Here is a 27558-nt window from a genome sequence, read left to right on the forward strand (position 1 = left end):
AAACATGCCCACGTCTCCCCCATCCTAAAAAAACCCGCTCTTGACCCCACTTCCCCCTCCAGTTATCGTCCTATCTCCCTACTACCCTTCCTTTCCAAAATCCTAGAACGAGTCGTCTACAATCGATGCCTAGAATTCCTTAACTCCCATTCTCTCCTAGACCCCCTCCAATCTGGCTTCCGTCCCCTCCACTCTACCGAGACTGCTCTCTCTAAGGTCACCCGTGACCTCCTTCTTGCCAAATCCAATGGCTCCTACTCCATTCTGATCCTCCTTGACCTCTCTGCTGCCTTTGACACTGTCGACCATCCCCTCCTCCTCCATACCTTATCTCACCTTGGCTTCACGGACTCTGTCCTCTCCTGGTTCTCCTCTTACCTCTCTGGCCGGTCATTCTCGGTCTCCTTCGCTGGAGCCTCCTCCCCCTCCCATCCTTTAACTGTTGGAGTTCCTCAAGGGTCAGTTCTCGGCCCTCTTCTGTTCTCCATTTACACTCACTCCCTCGGTGAACTCATTCGCTCTCACGGCTTTGACTACCATCTCTACGCAGATGACACGCAGATCTACATCTCCGCCCCTGTCCTCTCCCCCTCCCTTCAGGCTCGCATCTCATCCTGCCTCCGGGACGTCTCCACCTGGATGTCGGCCCGCCACCTAAAACTCAACATGAGCAAGACTGAGCTCCTCATCTTCCCTCCCAAACCCGGTCCTCTCCCAGACTTCTCTATCACCGTGGATGGCACGACCATCCTTCCCGTCTCTCGGGCCCGCAATCTCGGTGTCATCCTTGACTCGTCCCTCTCGTTCACCCCACACATCCTATCCGTTACCAAGACCTGCCGGTTTCACCTCTACAATATCGCCAAGATCCGCCCTTTCCTCTCCACCCAAATGGCTACCTTACTATTACGGGCTCTCGTTATATCCCGGCTAGACTACTGTGTCAGCCTTCTCTCTGACCTCCCTTCCTCCTCTCTCGCCCCGCTCCGGTCTATTCTTCACTCCGCTGCCCGGCTCATCTTCCTGCAGAAACGATCTGGGCATGTCACTCCCCTTCTTAAACAACTCCAGTGGTTGCCTATCGACCTCCGCTCCAAACAAAAACTCCTCACTCTAGGCTTCAAGGCTCTCCATCACCTTGCCCCTTCCTACCTCTCCTCCCTTCTCTCTTTCTACCGCCCACCCCGCACGCTCCGCTCCTCTGCCGCCCACCTCCTCACCGTCCCTCGGTCTCGCCTATCCCGCCGTCGACCCCCGGGTCACGTCCTCCCGCGGTCCTGGAACGCCCTCCCTCCTCACCTCCGCCAAACTGATTCTCTTTCCCTCTTCAAAACCCTACTTAAAAATCACCTCCTCCAAGAGGCGTTCCCAGACTGAGCTCCTCTTCCCCTTCTACTCCCTCTGCCATCCCCTCTTTACCTCTCCACAGCTAAAGCCTCATTTTCCCCTTTTTCCTCTGCTCCTCCACCTCTCCCTTTCCATCCCCCCAGCACTGTACTCGTCCGCTCAACTGTATATATTTTCGTTACCGTATTTATTTTGTTAATGAATTGTACATCGCCTCGATTCTATTTAGTTGCCATTGTTTTTACGAGATGTTCTTCCCCTTGACGCTGTTTAGTGCCATTGTTCTTGTCTGTCCGTCTCCCCCGATTAGACTGTAAGCCCGTCAAACGGCAGGGACTGTCTCTATCTGTTGCCGACTTGTTCATCCCAAGCGCTTAGTACAGTGCTCTGCACATAGTAAGCGCTCAATAAATACTATTGAATGAATGAATGAATGAATGAATGCTTAGAGTTGCCTAGAGTTGGCATTACAAAGAACAGAGTGGATATAAAAGATGGGTGTTGTGTGTTGCGAGGGTGGTGAGGAGGAGAACTCCCTTTTTTTGTGCCCTGACTTGGGACACTGGTTCAAGGGGACACTGTCAATAAGTTTTTATCTTCCTACTTACCTTCAAGGTTCACTATAAGGCCAATCATTAATTGATTAATTCATTCCATCATATTTATACTGTGTACAGACCACTGTACTAAGCACTTAAGCACTGTACTAAGTGCTTACTGATCCTCATCTGTGACACCTGCCTATTAAACTCAAGTGTTAATAATAATTGTGGTATTCATTAAGTGCATACTGTGTACCAATCACTATACTAAGCACCGTAGCTTGGGGAGTCCCTCTCTGATGAGGGAAATGATTGGTGATAGTAGTTTTCCTGGAGCTATCTGTTATTGAAAGGGTTTGTGTCTGCTAATTTTGTTGTACTATACTCCTAAGGGCTTACTACAGTGATCTGCACATAGTAAGTGCTCAATAAAAACTACTGATTGATATGGTCTAAAAATAAGAGGCTTTTCAGTATGTCCCATAGCACTTTTATACGCATCCGTAAATTATTTATATTAGTGTGCATCTCCCCCTCTAGACTGCAAGTTTGTTGTGGGCAGAGAACATGCCCACCAACTCTGTTGTATTGTGCTTTACCAAAAATTTAGTACCATTGATTTTGATTGATTCATTGATTATTAAGATTTTGGCTGAAGGTCACATGCGCAAAGATCATTATGAACTACTTGAGAATTGGCTGACATTCAAATTTTCCATAAGCTTCATCCAAAATTTGAGGTTCCGTTTATTAGTCCACAATTTTCTATTACCTCTAAGGAAGTTTTAGGTAAAATTACAATTAAAAAAACAACAAATTCTGGGAGGGCTTAACTGTATCTGGAATATCCAAAATAAACAAATTCCCGATATGACACTGGTGCTATGGATTGAGTTACAGCTAAACTCCGGCCACTATGATGACTTTCGCAGAACTTTCCAGAGTTCAGTGTTCAAGTTAGATAGGGTGCACAAAATAATCAACGTGAAGAGAGAATGAAAAATCACGGACAAGTTACTGTTGTGGCTCTCTGTAATTCCTGCCAAAATCTCATCATTTCATTTGCAGAAAAGTCGTGGGCTGCAATCAAGTGCCTGAACTTGCAGATGTTGAAGCTGATCTTATATAAAAAGAAAAGATTTGTATCTTCTGGGATATGAATATTCACTCTTAATATGTTCAAGCAGATTCCAACATAAGCATCTTCAAACTTGATGGGCTTGACATGACCCATCATCTCATAAATCCTTGGTGCCAAATCTGCCGACAGCACATAACCCATTCCACTACAGTAAGGAGGAAACACCTTAAAAGGATATTCTTCATACGAAATATAAGTTTTCTGGTAAAAGCCTCTGTAGGAAAAATTATTGATGAGAGGATAGCCCGTGAAAAAGTTCTCCGAAGAGTTTGTATTCAAAAGAAACTTCACTAAATTGCCGGTGTTGATGAAGACATCAGAGTCTGTCTTCATGATGTACTTGGCATTAGGGCAAAACTCAGTTACCCACCTAAATGCCAGGATTGTTTTTAAGGTCAGGTTTTCATAAGTATCCACAAAATCTTGGCCTATTATGTCCCCATAGAGGATACTTTCATCTTCTAATGATAATGTCAACATGTTATCTTCTCTTTGAGCCTGCTGGCCTACTAAAAAGAATGTTAGGACCTCGTGTCCCCACCATGATCTTTTTTCACCCCAAGTAGCCCTAACAGCCTGCCTTGCTCCTACTTCTGAAGGCCGTGAGGTCACCAAGATGACCAGAAATGGGTTTTGAGTGGAGCAGGTCAAATGCTCACGGAATGTGAAGACCAATTCCCGTCGGTAGACTGGCTCATATTCGTAGAAATACATCCAGTTTACATTCTTGATCACAGAGTAGGAAGAGAAGCTGAGGTACCACATCGTAATGACAGACAGCAGTGAGAGTGAGAGAAGGGTCCACTGGAGGAATTTTACACCCATGATGCTCTTTCGTGTTGGTCTGCATTGGCTCACAATTTGAGGGCTTGAAATTCTGAAAGAAAATGAAGGAAAGATCCTATTAACAGAACTTTCCCTCACCTTCCTCTCCCCACAAACTCCCTCTTTGCCCCCTCCCCGCCACCACACACATAGAAAACCAGTGTTTTCAAATTCTCTCTCGAGAATCTGTTTACTCAAAAAGCAAGAACAAGTGAGCAAAAATAAGGCCCTAAACAAAAACATTTTGGCCTGAATTTGTTTACTTCCATTTAGCTAATACTTCAAAACCATACAGTATTTCATTTTCCTTGAGTAGGACCAAGTTAAAAGAACATCTCTGGTTATCATGAGGAAACCAATACTCATTGGTATGTATAAGGAACTGTGGTTACTCTGAAGCAAGATTAATTATAAATGCTTATGGGGATGAAAACAGAATTTTATTTACTTCACCAAACTTTTTCTCTCTGTTGTCATCTGCAGTGTTTTGAAGCTTAAGTAAAACCTAAAATATGGAAAAGGATTTAATGTGAGAAGACTACAGTACAAAAATGTCAAAATAAGTCACAACTTTCCAGGCTTCAAGTTTAGCTAGAGTGTTTATCTCAAGTCTTTTACTACATGCCGGCTTGACCCAAGTGCTGGGCTAGATATAAGAAAATCCATTAAAACAAAGTCCCTGTCCCATCCAGGACTCACAATCTGAGAGGGGGACCATATATCCTTCACCCCACTTTCTAGATGCTGAAACTGAGGCCTAGAGAAATTTCATGACTTGCCCATGGCCACATGTAGGCCTAGGGGCAGAACTGGAATTAGACACTTTCAAACTTTGGATCTTTCCAATACGCTACCCAATACTCCTAAGTCTGAAATGTGTTATGGTCAGAACTGGTCAGAAATAATGTTGCAGGGTTGGTTATCTCACAGGTGAGACATATAAGAATAAATGGGCCTAAATTATATATAGAGTTTACCTGCCTACAAGAAAGAGATTATTTCCTGTCAGTCAATCGTATTTATTGAATACTTAAATTGTGCAACGCACTGTACTAAGCTCTTAGGAGAGTACAATCTAACAATCTAACAAATACATTTCCTTCCCACAATGAGCTTACCGTGTAGAGGGGGAGGCGGACATTATTCATTCATTCATTTAATTGCATTTATTGAGCACCTACTATGTGCAAAGCATTATACTAAGTGCTTGGGAGAGCACAATATAACAACAAAGAGACACATTCCTGCACACAACGAGCTCACAGTCTAGGGGGGGAGACAGACATTAATATAAATAAATTACAGATATATATAAAATATACAGATACATACAAAATAAATAAATTACAGATATGTACATGAGTGTTGTGCGGCTGGGAAGGGGGATGAATGAAAGAGAAAGAGCAATGCAGAAGGGAGATGAAGGAAAGGAGGGCTTAGTCAGGGAAGGCCTCTTGGAGATGTGCCTTCAATAAGGCTTTAAAGGGGGAGAGAATAATTTCAGGAAGGAGGGCGTTTCAGCCCAGACACAAAACGTGAGCGAGAGGTCGACAGCAAGATAGATGAGATTGAGGTACAGTAAGAAGGTTAGTGTTGCTCAGCACAAGTCTCTCCTTTCCTCAGAAACCTGCAATGGTAACCCACATCCCCACTGCATCAAGCAAAAACTCCTTGCAATCGGCTTCGGTAATAATGATGATATTTGTTAAGCACTTCCTATGTGGCAGGGACCGTCCTAAGTGCTGGGGTGAATACAAGCAAATCGGGATGGACACAGTCCCTGTCCCACATGGGGCTGACATTCTTTATCCCCATTTTACAGATGAGGTCACTGAGGCCCAGAGAAGTGAAGTGTTTTGCCCAAGGTTACACAGCCGACAAGCGGCAGAGTTGGGATTACAAGTCATGACCTTCTGACTCCCAGGACTATGCTCTATCCACTACGCCACGCTGCTTCTCAGCTTCAAGGACATCCATCAGCTCTGTTCATTCATTCATTCAATCATACTTATTGAGAGCTCACTGTGTGTAGAGCACTGTACTAAGCACTTGGAAAGTACAATTAGGCAATTTAAATATCGGCTCTCCTTTCCTATTACTCCCCAGTTCCCACTGTTCACTCCTCCCCAGCTCACTTTAATTGTACTCGCTTTTGATTATCCTGCTTTGGACTGCTCCTTCACACTTTTCAGCATGGCTCAGTGAAAAGAGCACAGGTTAAGGAATCAGAGGTCATGGGTTCTAATCCCGGCTCCGCCACGTATCAGCTGTGTGACTTTGGGGAAGTCACTTAACTTCTAGGTGCCTCAGTGACCTCATCTGTAAAATGGGGATTAAGACTGTGAGCTCCACATGGGACAACCTGATTACCCTGTCTGTATCTACCCCAGCGCTTAAAACAGTGGTCTGCACATAGTAAGATCTTAACAAATACCAACATTATTATTATTATTACTTTCCCAGACTGTTCCCCAAATCTGCTACATCACAGTTCTCATCTTCAAAGCCCTCCTAAAATTTTATCTCCTCCAGCAAGCCTTCCACACTGACTCACAACATCCAAGTCTGTCAACTCAGCATCTACCCAGAGCACTTGGGGATTTGGTTCCCATCCTCAGCACTCTTGTATCTAAGTAAAACTTACATTTCCATCAATCAGTGGTATTTATTGAGCACTTCCATGTACTAAGCACTGTATTAAGCACTTGGGAGAGTACAATTATGAGAAGTGGTGTGGCCTAGTGGGTAAAGCACAGGCCTGGGAGTCAGAAAGACCTGGGTTCTAATCCCAGCTCTGCCACTTGTCTCCTATGTCACCTTGGGCAAGTTATTTATTTGGGCCTCACTTACCTCATCTGTAAAATGGAGATTAAGACTGTGAGGACTATATGGAACATGGACTGTGTCCAACCTGATTAGCTTGTATCTTCCCCAGTGCTTAGTTCAGAGCCGGGAACACTTAAAAAGCCCCATTTAAAAAATTACATTTTTTTGTACATTCGATTCTTCAGCTACTCCACCTTGATATACTTATACTACTTCTTGTTATATACTTTTTTAAATGGTATTCCTTAAGTGTTTGCTGTGTGCCAGGCACTGTACTAAGCACTAGGGTAGATGCTCTCCCTCTGCTCCCCCTCTGCCCTCTGTTCCCTCCCCCTGCCCCCCTTCACCTCCCCTTAGCTAAACCCCCTTTCCCCCTTCTCCTCCTCCTCTCCCTTCCCCTCCCCTCTGCACTGTGCTCATTGGTATATATTTTTATTATCTTATTTATTTTGTTAATGAGGTGTCCATCCCCTTGATTCTATTTATCGTGATTATGTTGTCTTGTTTTTGTCCGTCTGCTCCCCCGATTAGACTGTAAGCCCGCCACTGGGCAGGGATTCTCTCTATCTGTTGATGAAATGTACATTCCAAGTGCTTAGTACAGTGCTTTGCACATAGTAAGCACTCAATAAATACTGTTGAATGAATGAATAAATAAAAGCTAATCCGGTTAGCTAATCAGGTCCATGTCCCATTTGGGACTCACAGTCTTAATCCCCATTTTACAAATGAGGTAACTGAGGCACTGAGAAGTTAAATGACTTGACCAAGGTCACACACCAAGTGGCGGAGCCAGGATCATTGATTTATTCAATCGTATTTATTGAGCACTTACTGTGTGCAGAGCACTGTATTAAGCGCTTGGAAAGTACAATACAGCAATGAAGAGAGATAATCCCTGCCCACAACAGGCACAACATAGCCCCCCTAACTCTCAGGCCCATGCTCTTTCCATTAGGCCACTCTGCTTCTCCCATTCATTCATTCAATTCATTCAATCGTATTTATGGAGCACTTAATGTGTACAGAGCACTATACTAAGCACTTAGGAGAGTACAATACAACAATAAACAGACACATTCCCTGCCCACAACAGGCTTACAGTCTAGGGGTTGGGGGGGAGACAGACACCAATACAAATAAATTATAGATATATTTGCTCCCACTATTTGTTAGTAATATTTATCTGGCTCTTACATTAAATGATAAACTCTTTGAGCAAAGACAACGTGTCTCACTACTGTCTCCCAATCTCTTCGTACAATACTTAGCGCTCAGACACCAGAAAAATATCATTATTGATTTACTGAGAACAGGAATGACAGGGCTTCAACCCCCAGCTTCTTGTTCACCTCTTTCATTCATTAATAATAATAATAATAATGATAATAATAATTGTGGTATTTGTTAAGCACTTACTGGGTATCAGGCACTGTACTAAGCGCTAGGGTGGATTCAAGGAAATCCGGTTGGACACAGTCCCTGTCCCTCACGGGGCTCACAGTCCTTATTCCCCATTTTGCAGATGAGGTAACTGAGGCACAGAGGAGTGAAGTGACTTGCCCAAGGTCATACATCAGACAAGTGGTGGAGCAGGGAACCCATTACCTTCTGACTCCTAAGTCTGTGCTCTACCTGCTACACCATGCTGCTTTCATTCGATTGTATTTATTGAGCACTGTGTGCAAAGCAGTGTACTAAGTGCTAAGGAGAGTACAAGAGAACTAACAAACATATTTCCTGCCCACAAGGAGCTTATAGCACTGGTACTGAACAGGGAAACACTCTGTTCCTTTACCTTGTTAAGTAAGTGTTGCTATGGTGCCTATTTGTCACCTAGCCACCAGGGCTAATTCTAGTCTTAGCCATTGAATGAGACAGAACAGATGGCCAGCCTTTATATGAGACATGTGACTTTCTATTTGTGTATCACATTTGGCTTTGATTATTTATAAGTGACATCTCCTGCATCAGCCCCAAGGTGCATAATAACCAAAGTATGTACGAAGTATCCCCAGCTGGTCGTACCCAGATAATAACTAGAACGGTGTGATTACCCGCAGAAATGATCTGAAACTGGGTTTCAGAAAAGCTTTACGAGTTTCTTGCAATTCTTCAGAATAAATCTCCTTAGGAAGCAAAAAAACAAGAAAATCCAGCAACGCAAACACACTGCTGCTTATCCTTAGGGACTCACTGCTGGAATAAACTATGTGATTCATTCATTCAATAGTATTTATTGAGCGCTTACAGTGTGCAGAGCACTGTACTACGCGATTGGAATGTACAATTCAGCAACAAAGAGACAGAATCCCTATGTGATGTTTAGTTGAGGGTAGGCAAACTCTCCTCTGAGTGAGTAAACACACAATTTACTTCTAAATTCACACTGGGGGAATGAACACTTTCCAGAATTGTCTCCTTGTGTCCATTAAAAACAAAGAAAAACCATATCTGAAAAATCAAAGGAGCTAGAGCTAAGATGATGTGATTTTGCCTAAGCCCTTTTAAACACATTTGCACAGGACACTGTGATACTCGATCATATTTATTGAGTGTTTGCGATGTGGAAAGCATCGTACTAAGGGATAGTACCATATAACAGAGTTGGTAAACGCGCTCCCTGCTCACAACGAGCATTCAGTCTAGACGGGGAGACAGATATTAACATAAACTATGGATATGTACATAAGAGCTCTGGGGCTGATAGAGAAGTGAATAAAGTGTGCAATCCAAATGCGAAAGCGATGAAGAAAGAAGTGGGAGAGGAGAAAATAAGGGCTTAGTTGGGAAAGACCTCTTGGAGGAATGGTGCTTTTAATAAGACTTTGAAGCAGCGTGGCTTGATAGACTATGAACTAAGGAGTCAGAAGGTTGTGGGTTCTAATATGGCAAGTCACTTCACTCCTCTGTGCCTCAGTTACCTCATCTGTAAAATGGGGATTAAAAGACTCAGAGCCCCACGTGGGACAGGGACTATGTCCAACTCCATTTGCTTGTATCCATCCCGGTGCTTAGTATAGTGCCTGGCACATAGTAAGTGCTTAACAAATACCATTATTATTATGGTGGGGAGAGTGACCATCTGTCACACATGAAGAGGGAGGGAGTTCCAAGCCAGAGGCAGGACATGGATGAGGGGTCAGCAGCGAGATAGACATTGAAATAGGTGGTTTGAGAGAAGTGAAGTATGCAGGCTGAGTTGTTGTAGGATCCTCACATATATAGATGAACAAATACCATCAGTCTAATCCCTTGGCTTCTTCTCCTCCTGCTTCTAGTTATGATATTTGTGCCAAACAATGTGCTAAACATTGGTGTGGACACAAGCTAATCGGATTGGACACAGTCCCTTGTCCCGCATGAGGCTCACAGTCTCAGAGGAAGAACAGGAATTGAATCCTCAGTTTATAGTTGAGAAAGCAGATGATAAAAGTTAAGTGACATCCCCAAGGTCACACAGTAAGCTGGTGATGGAACCAGGATGAGAACCCCTGTCCTCTGACTCCCAGATCTGTGCTTCTTCCACTACGCCACGATGCTCCTTTGGGGTAGGAGACACAAAACGGTGGAAGTCGGAAACTGAATTAGGAAGGAGGAAAGAGTGCAAGGTGGTATTATTTGTATTATGGTATTTGTTAAGCACTCACTATGGATCAAGCACTGTTTTAAGGACTGAGGTAGATACATACTAATCAGGTCAGACACAGTTCCCCTACCACATTGGGTTCACAGTCTAAGTAGGAGGGAGAACAGACAAAATCCCCATTTTACAGTTGAGAAAATGGAGGCACTGAGAAGTTGAGTGACCTGCCCAAAGTCACACAGTAGGCAAATGGCAGAGCTGGGATTAGAACCCAAGTGCTCTGATGCTCAGGCCTGTGCTCCTCCCACTAAGCCATACAGCTTCCCCTAAGAGTAATAGTAGTAGGTTGTAGTATTTGAGCACTTGACGCAAATGCACTCGCTAAGTAACTGGGGCTTTGCAAAACCAAGAAATAACATGTTCCAATCGATCAATGATGTTTACTGAGCGATTACTATGTACACAGAACTGTACTAAATGCTTGGAAGAGTAGAACTGAGTTAGCAGATATGTACCCTTGTCCCTGTTCGCAATGAGTTTACAGTCTGGGGGGAAACAGGCATTAAAAAAATATTTACATATATAGAAGTCAAGACTAATAATTAAATGTACGATTGAATAAACGAATTGACAAAGTGCTAAGAATGGGTTTAAATGAGTGTTAGAGAGGGCTGATGTGTTTATATACCTCGAGGTGCTGGGAACTAATCAGGGAAGGTTTGTTGGAAGAGGTGGGATTTTAGAAGAATTTTTAATGGAGAGAGAGTGCTTTGGTCTATAAGATTTGTGTAGGGAATTAGTTTCCAGGCAGAGGAGTAGTGCGAGCGAAGATACAGAGGCTAAAGAGTCAAGACCAAGGTACGGTTAAAGTTGATTTGGAAGGAACAAAGAGAGAAAGTTGGGGAGGAGCAGGTGAAGAGAGCAGGAAGATGGGCAAGCTGGGGGAGAGCCTTAAAGCTGATTGTGAGGAATTTTAATTTGACGCAGAGGGACACAGAACCCAGTGAAGGAATTTGAGGAGAGATATGGGCTGAGAGTGCTTCAAGAAAATAATCTGTACAACAGTAGGTCATACATATTGGAAGGAGGAGAGGCTGGAGGCAGGGAGACGAGAGAGGAGATTGATACAACGGCCTAGAAGTCACATGATGAGAACCTGTACTGGAGTGGGGGAATCTGGAAGAACTTGTATAGGAAGAAGTGACAAGATTTGGCAGTAGACTAAAAGGAGACAAGTGCTTAGTACAGTACTCTGCACACAGTAAGTATTAAATAAATACCATTCACTGATGGACTCTAGGTGGGAATTGAAAAACAGTGAGAAGTTGAGCATGACACTAGGGTTGGGGGCTTCTGGGACAAAGAGGATGATGATATTAACCAATGGCATTTATTGAGCACTTATTATATTATAGTGCTTACTATGTGCCAAGCACTGTTCTAAGTGCTGGAGGTGATACAAGGTCATCAAGTTGTCCCACGTGGGGCTCACAGTCTTTATCCCCATTTTACAGATGAGGTAACTGAGGCGCAGAGAAATTAAGTGACTTGCCTAAAGTCACACAGCTGACAAGTGGTGGAGCCGGGATTAGAAACCATCACCTCTGACTCCAAAGCCCTGGCTCTTTCCATTGAGCCACGCTGCTTCTCCTTGTTCTCTGCCCACAGGGAGCTTAGAGTCTAGAGGGGCACTCAATAAAATAAACTATAGCCATATACATAGGTGCTGTGGGGCTGAAGGTGGGGTAAATATCAAGTGCTTTTAGCGTTCAGAGCACAGTGCATAGGTGATGCAGAAGGAAAAGGGAATAAGGGCTAAATCAGGGAATGTCTCTTGGAGGAGATGTGATTTAATAAGGCTTCGAAGGTGGGAAGAGTGGTGATCTGTTGAATATGAAGGGCGAGGGAGTTCCAGGCCAGAGTGAGGATGTGGGCGAGGGGTCGGTGGCCAGATAGACAATATCAGCGTACAGTTAGTAGACTGGCATTGGTAAAGCTGATGGTAAGGTGCTTCCGTTTGTTGTGGCAGTGGATGGACAACCACTGAAAGTTCTTGAGGACTGGGATGACAGAGTGAATGTGTTTGAGAAAAATGATCCGGCAGCAAAGTGAAATATGGACTGGACTGGGGCAAGAGAGGAGGCAGGGAGGTGAGCAAGAAGGCTGATGCAGTAGTCAAGGCATGATGTGATGAGTGTTTGGAGAAGAAAGGGTGAATTTTAGTGATGCTGTGAAGCTTGAACCAACAGGATTGGTGACAGTTTGAATATGTGGCCCCCTGCCTCTCCCCACTCAAGTCCATATTTCACTCTGCTGCCGGATCATTTTTCTACAAAAATGATCAGTCCAGGTTCTCCTTCTCCTCAAAAACCTCCAGTGGTTGCCCATCCACCTCTGCATCAAACAAAAACTCCTCACCACTGGCTTTAGAACACTCAATCCCGCGCCTACTTCATCTTGCTGTTCTACAAACCAGCTGGCATACATCGCTCCTCTAATGCCAATCGACTCACTGAATCTCAAGCTCATCTATCTCACAGCTGACCTCTCGCACACATCGAATCCCAGCTCTACTACTTGTCAGATGTGTGACTGTAGGCACGTCACTTAACTTCTCTGTGCCTCAGTTACCTCATCTGTAAAATGGGGATTAAGACTGTGAGCCTCATGTGGGACAACCTGATTACCCTGTATCTACCCCAGCACTCAGAACAGTGCTCTGTAAGTGCTTAACAAATACCAACATCATTATTATTATTATTATATACTGCCTCTGGCTTGGAACACCCTCCCTTTTCATATCTGACAGACGATGATTCTCCCCCACTTCAAAGTCTTATTGAAGGCGCATCTCCTCCAAAAGGCCTTCCCTGACTAAGGCCTCATTTCCTCTTCTCCCACTCCCTTCTGCATTACCCTGATTTGTTCCCTTTATTCAACCCCACAGCACTCATGTACATATCTGTAATGTATTTATCTATATTAATGTCTGTCACCCCTTCTAGACTGTAAGCTCGTCATGGGCACATAGTATATCTATCAACTCTATACTCTCCCAAGCACTTAGCACAGTGCTCTGCACAGAGTAAGCGCTCAATAAATACAATTGATTGATGGACAAGAGAAATGAGTCAAGAACAATGCCAAAGTTAGGGCTTGTGAGGCAGGGAGGATGGTGGTGTTGCCTACAGTGATGAGAAAGTCATGGGGAGGACAGGGTTAGGGTTGAAAGATAAATTCTGTTTGGAACATGTTAAGTTGGAGGTGTCTGTGGAACACTGAAGTAGGGATTATCAACTTGGTTGGGAAAATGGGAGGAGCAGAGGGTTTATTGAGTGTCCTGTGCTAGCAAGATTCCCAAGCAGTGAAGCAGTGTGGTGTAGTGGATAGAGCATGGGCCTTCAAGTCAGAAGGTCATGGGTTCTAATCCCGGCTCCACCACTTGTCAGTTACCTCATCTGTAAAAAGGGTTTAAAGCTGTGAGCCCCATGTGGGTCAGGGACTGTGTCCAACCAGATTGTCTTGTATCTATCCCAGTGCTTAGAACAGTGCTTGGCACATAGTATGCACTTAACAAATGCCATAATTATTTTATGTCCTGGAGTGAAGAGAAGATGCAGGATTGTGGGTCAGAATAAAAGTCAGGGCTAGGGAAGTAAACCTGGAAACCATTCGCTCAGAAATGGCAGCTTAATCTTGTGAGCCAATGAGCTTACCCAAACAGTCTTTGGAGAGTGTGTAGTCAGTGAGTAAGTCAATCATATTTACTGAGCACTTACTGTGTGCAGAGCACTGTACTAAGCGCTTGGGAGAGCATAATATGACACATTCCCTGCCCACAATGAGCTTATAGTCTAGAAGGGGAGACCGTCCTTGTCCCATATGGGGCTCATAGTCTAACAGACTGTGTGTAAGGACCTTGGAGGATGTCTATAATTGAAAGATAAGAGCCAGTGGAGAAGCCAGTGAATGAAAATGAGAAATAGGAATTCAAGAGGTAAGGAGAACCAAGTTAGTATTTTGTCAGCAACTTGGGCCAGATAATGCTTCAAAGCAGGAGGGAGTGGTCCATGGCGACAAAAGCAACAGAGCAGATGAGAAGGATCTGGGTGGACTTTACAAAGAAGTCACTGGTTTCCTCAGAGAGTTCAGTCTTGGTGGAACCGAGAGGTTGCAAGCCTGACGGCAGTGGCTGGAGAAGGGTTAGTGGAGAGAAAACAAAGGTGGCCTTTAGGTGTTTGGATAGCATGGAAGCGAGGAGATGGGACCACAGACTGGAGGGGGCTGTGGCATCAGGAAAGGGCTTTTTGATGGATGGTGAAGTCTTGGGTATGTTTGAAGGCAGAGGGGGAGGGGCTCTTGGAGAGTGATAAATTACAAATAACACTGAGTGAGGGAAGGAGAGGGGTGCTTGTTGTGGGCAGAAAATGTGTTTCTTACATTGTTCTCTCTCTTCCATGTGCTTAGTGCACTAAGCACTCAATAAATACAGCATTGAGAAGCAGCATGGCTTAGTGGAAAGAGCACGGGTTTGGAAGTCAGAGGTCATGGGTTCTAATCCCCACTCCACCACTTGTCAGCTGTGTGACTCTGGGCAAGTCACTTCACTTCTCTCTGCCTCAGTTACCTCATCTGTGAAATGGGGATTAAGACTCTGAGTCCCACGTGGGACAACCTGATGACCTTGTATCAATCCCAGTGCTTAGAACAGTGCTTTGCATTCATTCATTCAATAGTATTTATTGAGAACTTACTATGTGCAGACCACTGTACTAAGCGCTTGGAATGTACAGTTCAGCAACACATAGTAAGTGCTTAACAAATACCATAATAATAATAATTATTATTATTATTACAGCTAAGTGACAGGGGATAGAGTCAGAGATGCAGGAAGAGGGAGTGTATTTAGAAAGTAGGCTGAAGGAGCTCTTCTTGAGACACAGAGTAGATATAGATGGGAAACAGAGAAAGATGAACAAGCAGCAGTACAGCCTTAAGCGGGAGGTGGAAAATCTTTGGGAAGTTCACACACTTAGGCTGTGATTAACTTGTATCTACCCCAGCGCTTAGAGGAGTGCTTGACACATAGTAAGCACGTAACACAAATAACAATAATAATAATAATAACCTGGTGGCTTCAATTTCACAACTACGGAGTGTAGCCAGAGGAGGAGAGAGGGAAGTGTTCAGGATGAGGATGAGTCGGGGTGAGGAGGGAGGTATGGCGGGGTTGGGTTTTGCAAAGGAGGTGTTGGTTGGATTACTGATGTCTAGGCACCCTAATGAGTCTACCAATCCCTAGTATGTTCTAATCCTGGCACCTCCACTTGTCTGTTGTGTGATTATGAGCAAATCACTTCACTTCTTTGTGCCTCAGTTACCTCATCTGTAAAATGGGGATTGAGACTGTGAGCCCCCTGTGGGACAGGGACTGTGCCCAACCCCATTTGCTTGTATCTACCTCAGCGCTTTTAAAGGTACGTGGAACATAGTAAGCTCTTAACAGATACCATAATCATCATCATCAGGAAATGGGCTGGCCACCGGGGTCATGCGCACGTGGTTTCTTCTGCTCCCTGGGACACAGCCCCTCGATCCATATGCCAGACGCTGTCAGCCTGGAGCCCTTCCTCCTGAGCATCATAGAACAACCCGCCTCCCTCTTCCCCTGTGCCGCCCCTGGCCAGAAGTTCGGATGACCTTGCAACTTACACTGTGAAGGCAGTTTATCAGGAGTCCCTACCCACTGCTTATCGGATCATATTGAAAGATTTTGCCAGATTCACGCAGCATGGTACAAACTGTGCCCATCCATCAGAGGAATATTTGTGGGTGCTGTTGGGGTTGGGAGGTTTGAGGAAATGACAAGAAAGGAGAGCTGTGGCGGGCTGAAGGGAGGGGAGAATAGAAAGGATTTGGACCAATCAATTCCAGGATCTTTCTTCAGTTTGAGAGGTAACTCAGCCGCTGGCTGCTGCAACCTTCCCAATGTTCTGCTATTTGGCAGCTTCTTCTCCCACTCCTTAGGGGAGGGGAGAGATGGCGCAGCTGGCCACAGGCTTGACATACATCCACTAGTGGCCTGAAACAATGCCCATTTCAAAAACTGCCCAGTTTTATTACCAGTTTGGATATCTGGCTCAATACCTGACATTGATGGGCTCTTAAACCCCTGACAGAGAATGAAATAAAATGGAAAATCAGCAATCGTGATTGCTGAAAAGAACACCAAGCTTCTGAGCTTCCAGAAATAAAGATGAGATTCTTTTTAAAGTCTCAGAATTCACTCTGCCAATCCTCAAAATGATTAACAGGAAGCTAAGCATTCCTACTGACCTAACTATACTGTACTTGAAACATCCTTTATACGTTAGAAAATGCCAAGTTAGGAGGGAAACATGAACAAAGGCAACGTAGTCAGGCAGTGGAAAAAAGCCAATAACCATTAACACCAAAATGATTCAACCACATATGCAAATAATAATAATAATGGTATTTGCTAAACGCTTACTATGTGCCAAGCACTGTTCTAAACACTGGGGTAGATATAAGGTAATCAGGTTGTCCCATGTGGGGCTCACAGTCTTAATCCCCATTTTCCAGATGAAGTAACTGAGGCACAGAGTAGTTATGTGACTTGCCCACAGTCACACAGCTGACAAGTGGCAGAGCCTGGATTTGAACCCATGATCTCTGACTCCCAAGCCCCGGGCTCTTTCCACTGAGCCATGCTGCTTCTCTTCTCTCTTTTAGACTTTAAGCCCATTGTTGGGGCAGGGATTGTATTTATCTGTTGCTAAATTGTACATTCCAAGTGCTTAGTACAGTGCTCTGCACACAGTAGCACTCCATAAATACGAGTGAATGAATGAATGATCTGGAGACCTCTGTGTAAAGGGCCAGTCCAAATTGATCTCCCTTTGGCTTCTAAGCCTTACCAGACCACTGGAGGTTTTGCTTAATTGGGTTTCTAATGGTCTCGCCTCCCTGTTGACAGTGTTCCCCTGCACAACTATGTGGGTCACCTGCTATCATCCTTGCCCCCTCATCACACGCCTTGCTCAAAGAGTGAAGTGAAAACCACGGCTGTGATGCTGGTGGGTTGACCAGTTGCTCTCCAGGACTGAGTGCAAAGCACTGTGTTAAAATACTTGGTGAGTACAATAGAAGCAAAGTACACATTCCCAGCCCACCAGGATTTTCTTGAACATTCAGAATAAAAAGCTGGAAATGCCTGCAAATACTAATCTCAACAGGTTTTCCATTTAGTATCTTTAAAGGCACTTTAAACTGAGCTCCTTATCTTCCCTCTCAAATCCTGTCCTCTCCCTGACTTCCCTGTCACTGTGGACGGCACTACCATCCTTCCTGTCTCACAGGCCTGCAACCTTGGTATCATCCTTGACTCTGCTCTTTCATTCACCCCACACATCCAAACCGTCACCAACACCTGCCAGTCTCACCTTCACACTATCGCCAAGATCCGCCCTTTCCTCTCCACCCAAACTGCTACCGTGTTGGTACAAGCTCTCATAATATCCCGACTGGATTATTGTGTCAGCCTTCTCTTTTATCTCCCTTCCTCCTGTCTCTCCCCACTCCAGTCTATTCTTCATTCTGCTGCCTGATTCATCTTCCTTCAGAAACACTCTGGGCATGTCACTACCCTCCTCAAAAACCTCCAGTGGTTGCCTATCAACCTTTGCACGAAACAAAAACTCCTAACTCTTGGCTTCAAAGCTCTCCATCACCTTGCCCCCTCCTTCCTCTCCTCCCTTGTCTCTTTCTACTGTCCACCCCGTACGCACCGCTCCTGTGCCGCTCACCTCCTCACCGTCCCCTGTTCGTGCCTATCCCTCTGTTGACCCCTGGTCCATGTCCTACCGCTGTCCTGGAATGCTCTCCCTCACATCTGCCAAACTAACTCTCTTCCCCTCTTCAAAGCCCTACTGAGAGCTCACCTCCTCTAGGAGGCCTTTCCAGACTGAGCCCCCCCTTTCCCTCTGCTCCCCCTCTTCCCCCCTACCCTCTGCTCTTTCCCCTTCCCCTCCCCTCAGCACTGTGCTCATTTGTATATATTATTTATTACCCTATTTATTTTGTTAATGAGGTGTATAGAGAAGCAGCGTGGCTCAGTGGAAAGAGCAGGGGCTTGGGAGCCAGAGGTCATGGGTTCGAATCCCTGCTCTGCCACCTGTCAGCTGTGTGACTGTGGGCAAGTCACTTCACTTCTCCGTGCCTCAATTCCCTCATCTGTAAAAAGGGGATGAAGACTGTGAGCCTCACGTGGGACAACCTGATGACCCTGTATCTCCCCCAGCGATTAGAACAGTGCTCTGCACATAGTAAGCGCTTAACAAATACCAACATTATTATTATTATTACATCTCCATGAATCTATTTATCTTCATGATGTTGTCTTGTCTTATTTTGTCCTGTTTTGCTTTGCTGTCTGTCTCCCCCGTTTAGACTGTGAACCCATTATTGGGCAGGGATGGTCTCTATCTGTTGCCAAATTGTATATTCCAAGCGCTTAGTACAGTGATCTGCACATAGTAAGCTCTCAATAAATACTATTGAATGAATGAATGAATGAATCAATGAAAGGAAGTTTGCCTAGAAAATCAAAGATTTTAAACTGGGAACCTGGTGCAAAAGAAAACACCTTTAAATAAACTTGAAATGTAAGAGTGATCCATGCCTACAAATTGAAAAGCTACCACAGCCTGTTGCCTGTGGTGCTTCTGGCAAAAAAGGCAAACCTACAAGTTTCCATAGAGAAAGAAAAGGAAGATATTTGTTTAGAAGACTCTATAGGGAAATGGCCCCAACAAAAAGCTAGGGAGTGGAGAGGGGTTCTTTGCCTCTCCCCACTTTTCCCATTCCAGGGCGACTGAGTTTGGTTGAGGTTTTGTGGGGCCGGGCTCCTCCCTCCACCACTTCCCTCTATCCCTAGAAAGGACCCGTTAGGATGCGGGAGTTGAGAGAGTTTGTGCCCAGGACGATGAACAACAGAGTTGCAGCAAGCTGGTGATGTCATTTAGGGCATGACATTAGGCTGTCCTCCACTGCTTGAAGAAAACTCAGAAGATAAATAGGGAGGTTGGCCAAAATTCATTTGAAAAACTCCCTCGTGGCTGAATGTCAATGTCAAGCATTTCCCCAACTATCTAAAATAGATTTTATTTCCCAAGAGTCTCCAGGTTGGTGTGAGCATTCAAAGCAACACACATTTCCTGGCAAAGAACCTATGCAGAGCAATGCTCCAGAGTTAGCAGTACAGGCTGTTCCTTCTTCTGAAAAGTTAAAAAGGCAGTAGAAGCGAACAGCAAGAGAGGTAAGTAGGCAAGGAGAATAAAAATGGAGAAAAGGCAACATTGCGTAAAATGGAATTTCAAAATTACATATTGTGGTAATATTAGTATCCTATATTCCCTCTCTAGCTATCTGCCAACCTTCTTCTTTCCTCATTCCTCCCTCCTTCCTTCTGTATCCCCCAAACCTTTTCTGAGCCCCACTATCAATCATATTTATTGAGAGCTTCCTGTATGCATAACAGTTCTCAGCACTTGGGAGAGTACAACACACTTCACTCCTCTAATGCAGACTTATTCCCTGTACCTCGATCTCGTCTATCTCACCCCAACTTCTCGCCTACATCCTGCCTCTGGCCTGGAATGCCCTCTCCCTTCGTATCCGACAGACAATTACTCTCCCCACTTTCAAAACCTAAACGAAGGCACATATCCTCAAGAGGCCTTCCCTAAGCCCTCTTTTCCTCTTTTTCCAACACCTTCTGTGTCAACCTGATTTGCTCCCTTTATTCACCCCTCCCTCAGCCACACAGCACTTATGTACATATCCTTAGTTGATTTTTATTTATATGAACATGTGTCTTTCTCTCTAGGCTCTGAGCTCATTGTGGACATGGAAAGTCTGTTATTTTGTACTCTCCCAAGTGCTCAGTACACTGTTCTGCACACAGTAAGCACTCAGTAAATACAATTGATTGATTGATTAGGTATGTTCCCTGCCCACAATGATAATAATAATAATATTTGTTAAGTGCTTACTATATGCCAAGTACTGTTCTAAGCAGTGGGGTAGATACAAGGTAATCAGGTTGGTATTTGTTAAGCGCTTACTATGTGCAGAGCATTGTTCTAAGCGCTGGGGTAGACACAGGGGAATCAGGTTGTCCCACGTGGGGCTCACAGTCTTAATCCCCATTTTACAGATGAGGGAACTGAGGCACAGAGAAGTTAAGTGACTTGCCCAAGATCACACTAAGCACTTACCGTATGCCAAGCACTGTATTAAACACTGGGGTAGAGAAAGGTTAATCAGGTTGGACCCAGTCCATTTTCCAAGTAGAGCTCACAGTCTAAGAGGGAAGGAGGACAGGAATTTAACCACTATTTTATGGATGAGGAAACTGAGGTACAGAGAAGTTAAACCACTTGCCTAAGGTCCCAAGGCAACTGGCAGCACCAGGTAATAATAATGATAATAAAGGCATTTGTTAAGTGGTTACTACATGCCAAGCACTGCTCTAAGCGGTGGGGTAGATACAAGGCAATCAGGGGTTGGACACAGTCCCTGTCCCACACGGGGCTCTCATTCAAGTCCTCTGTTTCCTAGGCCCGTGCTCTTTCCACTAGGCCACCTGCTTTTCAGCCAACTCACTTTCTTTCCTTCACCTATGGGTAACTAGGCTTACTTCCCCCAGTCCTTCCTCGTCCCACCCCTCTGGTCTAAGTCTATTCTTTCGAGGCTTGTTCTGGCTTCTAAATTGGAGGGTGTGTTTGACTTGATATGTTAAAATCTGAATGTCATAAGATTATCAAATCAGTGTCTACCTGCATGCATTTGGTGGCTTTACATTCATAAAAAGCATACTTTTTTTGCTAGGGGAATCATAAATCAGGACAGGATCTTAAATGATCACATTGTCCAGCCCATTCTCTTATATTTAAGTAACTGTGGTAATTCTTAATACACCTAATAAGTGCCAAGCACTGTAATAACAATAATAATGTTGGTATTTGTTAAGCGCTTACTATGTGCAGAGCACTGTTCTAAGCGCTGGGGTATACTGGGTAATCAGGTTGTCCCACATGAGGCTCACTGTCCTAATCCCCATTTTACAGATGAGGTAACTGAGGCACAGAGCAGTTAAGTGACTTGCCCACAGTCACACAGCAGGCAAGTGGTAGAGCCAGGATGAGAACCCAGGTCCTTCTGACTCCCAGGGCCATGCTCTATCCATTAGGCCACGGTGCTTCTCAATGTTTCAAATAGACTGTTACTGATTTTCTATTTACAATTATCTCAATTAAGAGATTCCTATCTACCTTAACTGATAAAATGGGTCTTGTTATGCCTCACCCAGGAATCTCTGTACTTTAAAGTTCATTCTCTCTTACTGAGTTTCTAACTTGGGAATTGTAAATTGGGAATTTGTGGAAACCACATTAACTCCCTCCATTTATAATGTTTTAAACAGTGCCTGGTAGTTAAAAGAGATTAACCCCACTATCCCTTTAATTTCCTTTCCACTGCATGGCCTGGAAGCTGAATCACTCAGCTGAGTTTTTATTTGGGAAAAGGGAAAGAAACAGAAGGAGAGGGTTGAGGAGAGGGAGCATCTGAGACACAGTATTACCAGCAGTGGCTGGAGATTAAGTCTTATGGGACAAGTGCTCTGCACACAGTAAATGCTTCATAAACACAACTGAATGAATGACAACTGCAGCACTCAGCCCTGGAAATGAAGGTTGGACCTGGGAATGATTAGCCTGGGCCCAACTGTTTTTAGAGACCTGACCCTAAAAATATCACAATATGCCCTGTAAGGTTTCCTGTGGGCACCCAGCCACTTTAGCCGGAACTTGGTTGACACAGGGTTCCCCCAGTAAGCCTTCCCTGATTAACTCCCAAATTAATCAATTAATGCTATTTACTGAGCACTTACTCTATGCAGAGCACTGTACTAAGTGCTTGAGAGTCTACCCATTCTGTATATTGTACTCTCCCAAGTGCTTAATATAGTGCTCTGCACACACCGAAAGCTCAGTAAATACAATTGACTAAGTACAATACAACAGAGTTGACAGACACGTTCCCCCACCAAAACCTAAAACTGTCTCCTTATCTTCCCTCCCAAATCCTGTCCTCTCCCTGATTTCCCTGGCACTGAGGATGGCACTACCATCCTTCCCATCTCACAGGCCCGCAACCTAGGTGTTGTCCTTGACTCTGCTCTCTCATTCATCCCACACATCCAATCCATCACCAACATCGGCCAGTCTCACCTTCACAATACCACCAAGATCCGCCCTTTCCTCTCCATCCAAACGGCTATTGTGCTGGTACAAGTTCTCATAATATTCCAACTGGATTATTGTGGCAGCCTCCTCTCGGATCTCCCTTCCTCCTGTCTCTCCCCACTCCAGTCTATTCTTCATTCCGCTGCCCGGATCATCTTCTTACAGAAACTCTCTTGGCATGTCACTATGTTCCTCAAAAACCTCCAGTGGTTGCCTATCAACCTTCGCACGAAACAAAACTCCTCACCCTTGGCTTCAAATCTCTCCATCACCTTGCCCCCCCTTACCTCACCTCCCTTTTCTCTTTCTACTGACCACCCCGTACACTCCGCTCCTCTGCTGCTCACTTCCTCACTGACCCCGTTCACGCCTATCCCGTCGACCCCTGGCCTACGTCCTCCCGCTGTCCTGGAATGCCCTCCCTCCTCACAACTGCCAAACTAACTCTCTTCCCCTCTTCAAAGCCCTACTGAGAGCTCACCTCATCCACGAGGCCTTCCCAGACTGAGGCCCCCCCTTTACCTCTGCTTCCCCTCCTCTCTCCCCTCCCCACCCTCTGCTCTTCCCCCTTCCCCTCCCCTCAGCACTGTGCTCATTTATATACATTATTTACTACCCTATTTATTTTGTTAATAAAGTGTATATCTCCTTGAGTCTATTTATCTTGATGATTCTGTTTATATTGATGATGTTGTCTTGTTTTGCTCTGTTTTGCTTTGCTGTCTCCCCCATTTAGACTGTGAGCCCGTCACTGGGCAGGGATGGTCTCTGTTGCTGAACTGTACATTCCAAGTTCTTAATACAGTGCTCTGCACACTCATTCATTCATTCAATAGTATTTATTGAACACTTACTATGTGCAGAGCACTGTACTAAGTGTTTGGAATGTACAATTCAGCAACAGATAAAGACAAGCCCTGCCCATTGACGGGCTTACAGTCTAATCGACAGGCTTAAGCACTCAATAAATACTATTGAATGAATGAATGAAAAGCTACTCCTGGCACTTTAGTATTTTATTCCTGTCCTCAGCACATGTGTACAAATGTTTATTTGAATATTCAAACATTTATTCAGCTATTTCATCCTGGCATGTTTATACTACTCTGTTATATCTTTGACCTCTTACTCCAAAAATCTGAATTTAATTTTGTGTCCCCCTCCCCACCCCCATTATACCATGCATTCCTTGAGGACAGGGGATATATGAAGTACTTAGTACTCTGTAGATGCCCTGTAACATTAATATAAATACAGTGTAAATGTTTAAAGGAGAATGATCATTTCTGCAGCACTTAGTTCTATCCATACAGCTACCATGATAATCCAAGCATTTATCCTATCCCACCTTGATTATTGCATCAGCCTCCTTGCTGACCTCCCTTCCTCCTGTCTCCCCCGACTCCAGTCCACACTTCACTCTGCTGCTTGGATCATTTTTCTACACTTTTGGGCCAGGTTTCTCCCCTCCTCAAGAATCTCCAGTGGTTGCCTATCCACCTCCACATCAAGCAGAAACTCTTTACCATTGGCTTTAAAGCACTCAGTCACCTTGCCCCCTCCTACCTCACCTTGCTATTCTCCTACTAAAACTCAGTCCCCACATTTCACTCCTCTAATGCTAACCTTCTCGCTGTATCTTTCTCTAGTCTATCTCCCTGCCAACCTCTGGTTCTCATCCTGCCTCTGTCCTGGAATGCCCTCCCATTTTATATTGAATAGACACTCTCCCCACCTTCAAAGCCACATCACACAAAGGCACATCTCCTCCAAAAGGCCTTTTCTGCCTAAGCCCTCATTTCTTCCTCTCCCAATCACTTCTGCATGGCCTTGCTTTGGATTTGTTCCCTTTATTCGCCCCTCCCTCTGCCCCACATCACATGTGTATATATACTTAATTTATTCTTATTTATTTTAATGCCTTTCTCCCCACCTAGACTATAAACTCGTTGTGGGAGGGGAACATATTTACCACTTCTGTTATATTGTACTCTCCCAAGTGCTTAGTACAATGCACACTGTAAGCACTTATTAAATCAAATTGAGCTTATCAGCTATATACCAAAGAACTGCTTGCAAAGATTCAATTTTTGCTATAGTAAAATTCTCATGAAATACATGAGAAGTTCACAAAATAATCTTCAGTAGAATGTGCTAGTTTAACTTAGATTAAACAGGGTATGCAATGCTTAAACATAAAAATGGAGATTTGGACAGATTTCTCTCAGACCCACTGGGTAGATTCTTAAAAGAAGTAAACAAATCTATCAGTAAAATTTCAGATGAGATTAAACCAGTGGCCCAAATTTATTATTATTGTTCCATTATTACATATTCCATTATGGTTTAATGGATAGGCCTGGGAGTCAGAAGGACCTGGGTTCTAATCCCTGCTCTGCCACCTATCTGCTGTGTGACCTTGAGCAAGTCACTTAACTTCTCTATGCTTCAGTTACTTCACCCCTAAAATGGGAATTAAGACTGTGAGCCCAGGACTGTGTCCAATCTTATGAACCTCTGTCTACCGCAGCAATTAGAACAGTGACTGGCACATAGAAAGTGCTTAACAAGTCCCATAATTACTACTACACCTCATTCTCTCCATAGTGGCTGTACATTAAACTCATGGAAAACATCTACAATATAGAATCCCCAGTACAACACTGTTCAATATCACAGCAATAACCTAGTTTTGCTGCAAGTAGTAAAGATCCATCTTTTTTAGCTTATTACAATTTTTTCTGGAGTCTTTCCTAACACCTCACCTTCCTCTGGGTGGAGTAACCCTATTTTTTTAATGCAATTTATTAATAATAATAATAATGTTGGTATTTGTTAAGTGCTTACTATGTGCAGAGCACTGTTCTAAGCGCTGGGATAGATACAGGGTAATGAGGTTGTCCCACGTGAGGCTCACAGTTAATGCCCATTTTACATATGAGGTAACTGAGGCACAGAGAAGTCAAGTGACTTGCCCACAGTCACACAGCTGACAAGTGGCAGAGCCAAGAGTCGAACCCATGACCTCTGACTCAGACGCCCAGGCTCTTTCCACTGAGCCATGCTGCTTCCCTAATAATGGTGGTATTCGTAAAGCGATACTCTGTGCAAAGCACTGTTCTTAGTGTTGGAGAGGATACAAGTTGATCAGGTTGTCTCATTTTAATCCCCATTTTACAGATGAGGGAACTGAGGCACAGAGAAGTTAAGTGACTTGCCCAAAGTCACACAGCTGACAAGCGGCAGCGGCAGTGGCAGGATTCGAACCCAAGAACGCTGACTCCCAAGCCCAGGCTTTTTACACTGAGCCACGCTGCACTTACTATGTGCCAGGCATCGTACTAGAGTAGATAGAGCTAATCAAATTGGACACAGTCTCTGACCCATATGGGGCTAACAGTCAATCCACATTTTACAGATCCGGTAGGGAACAGGCACAGAAAAGTTAAGTGATTTGCCCAAGGTCACACAGCAGACGAGCAGTGGAGTCACAATTAGAACCCAAGTCCTTCTGACTTCCAGGCCTGGGTTCTAGCCACCAGTCCATGCTGCTTCCCAATTTGTAACATGGCTCAGTGGAAAGAGCACGGGCTTTGGAGTCAGAGGTCATAGGTTCGAATCCTGGCTCTGCCATTTGTCAGCTGTGTGACAGTGGGCAAGTCACTTAACTTCTCTGTGCCTCTGTTACCTCACCTGTAAAATGGGGATTAAGACTGTGAGCCCCACGTGAGACAACCTGATTCCCCTGTGTCTATCCCAGTGCTTAGAACAGTGCTCTGCACATAGTAAGCACTTAAATACCAACATTATAATAATAATAATACTTACTATACGCCAGACACTGTTCTAAACGCTTGGGTAGATACAAGATAATCAGGTTGGACACAGTCCCGGGCCCTCATGGTGCTCATCTGCAAACGGGGAAGTAACTGAAGCCCAGAGAGGTAAAGTGACTTGCCCAAGGTCACACAGCAGACAAGTGGCAAACATGAATGACGACTTTTTCCATTCAAGAGAGAGGAAAAACTCGTCTTCGGTGAACTAATCTCGTGGGATTTAACTTTTACCAGGAGCCCGCCCTGGGGAGTCCAATTCAACCGGGAGAGGCAATTCCAATGATTTCGGATGCCACTTGCATTTCACTCCCTGCTCACTGCCGAGCAAACAAGAAGGCAAATGACTTAATCATTTAAAAAAAAAAAAAGAAGCACACACAAAGACAAAGAAAAAGCCATTTTTCTCCGTGCATGAAAACAGGCCCTCACAACAGAAGCAGCACCGACAGCCTGCAACTGCAGCGCGTTGTGGGGAGAAAATGTGTCTCGGTATTACAGGGGAGTCAGTCATTCGATCGTAGTTTTTGAGCGCCTACTGTGTGCGAAGGACTGGCCCTTGGGGGAGTCGAGTATAGCACCAACCGGACGATGTTCTCCCAAGCGCTGGGCACGCGGTAAACGCTCAATAAATAGGCCCGGCAGAGGGACCGGCCCGTTTTGCGGGAGAGCCAAGTTGGAGCGGCCTTTCCCCCCCCGCCCCCGGGACCCGCACCCTCGTTCATTCGATCCTATTTACTGAGCGCTTACGAAGCACTGTACTAAGCGCTTGGCGAGCCCAATTCAGCAGCAGGGAGCGACCATCCCTGCCCAACAACAGGCTCACGGTCTCGGAGGGAGGAGACAGAAAACAAAACCACAGGCATCCCTATGAAAAACACAGTTACAGACCTATCCGCATCATTAATAAAATGAATAGGATGATAGGGGCAGAGCTAGACACCCCAGTGCTTTGGGGAGAGCGGAAGGAAAAGGGGTTTTTTTTGGTGGTTCCCGGGTCCCGCACCGCCGCCTACCAACCTGCAACCGTGCAGTGGGCCGGGGTCGGAGCACAGCGTGTAGGAGAGGGTTTCGAGCTCCCCGGGCAGGGGGCGGCTGGTGTCCCCCGGACGCAGGATGGCCCCGCCCC

The 27558-nt window shown here is 44.8% G+C and overlaps 1 protein-coding gene across 1 annotated transcript; it reads right to left on the reverse strand.

Moving 5' to 3' along the window:
- Positions 1 to 2612: 2612 nt before the first annotated feature.
- B3GALNT1 (beta-1,3-N-acetylgalactosaminyltransferase 1 (globoside blood group)) lies at positions 2613 to 27558 on the reverse strand. The gene is made up of 2 exons (XM_029051510.2): positions 27450 to 27558; positions 2613 to 3907 (listed from the first exon to the last, which is right to left on the reverse strand). The coding sequence occupies exon 2, from the start codon at positions 3853 to 3855 to the stop codon at positions 2893 to 2895; it is 963 nt and encodes a 320-aa protein (XP_028907343.1). The 5' UTR covers positions 3856 to 3907; positions 27450 to 27558; the 3' UTR covers positions 2613 to 2892.

This window comes from Ornithorhynchus anatinus, chromosome 1, assembly GCF_004115215.2.
Source record: "Ornithorhynchus anatinus isolate Pmale09 chromosome 1, mOrnAna1.pri.v4, whole genome shotgun sequence".
Classification (NCBI taxonomy): Eukaryota; Metazoa; Chordata; class Mammalia; order Monotremata; family Ornithorhynchidae; genus Ornithorhynchus; species Ornithorhynchus anatinus.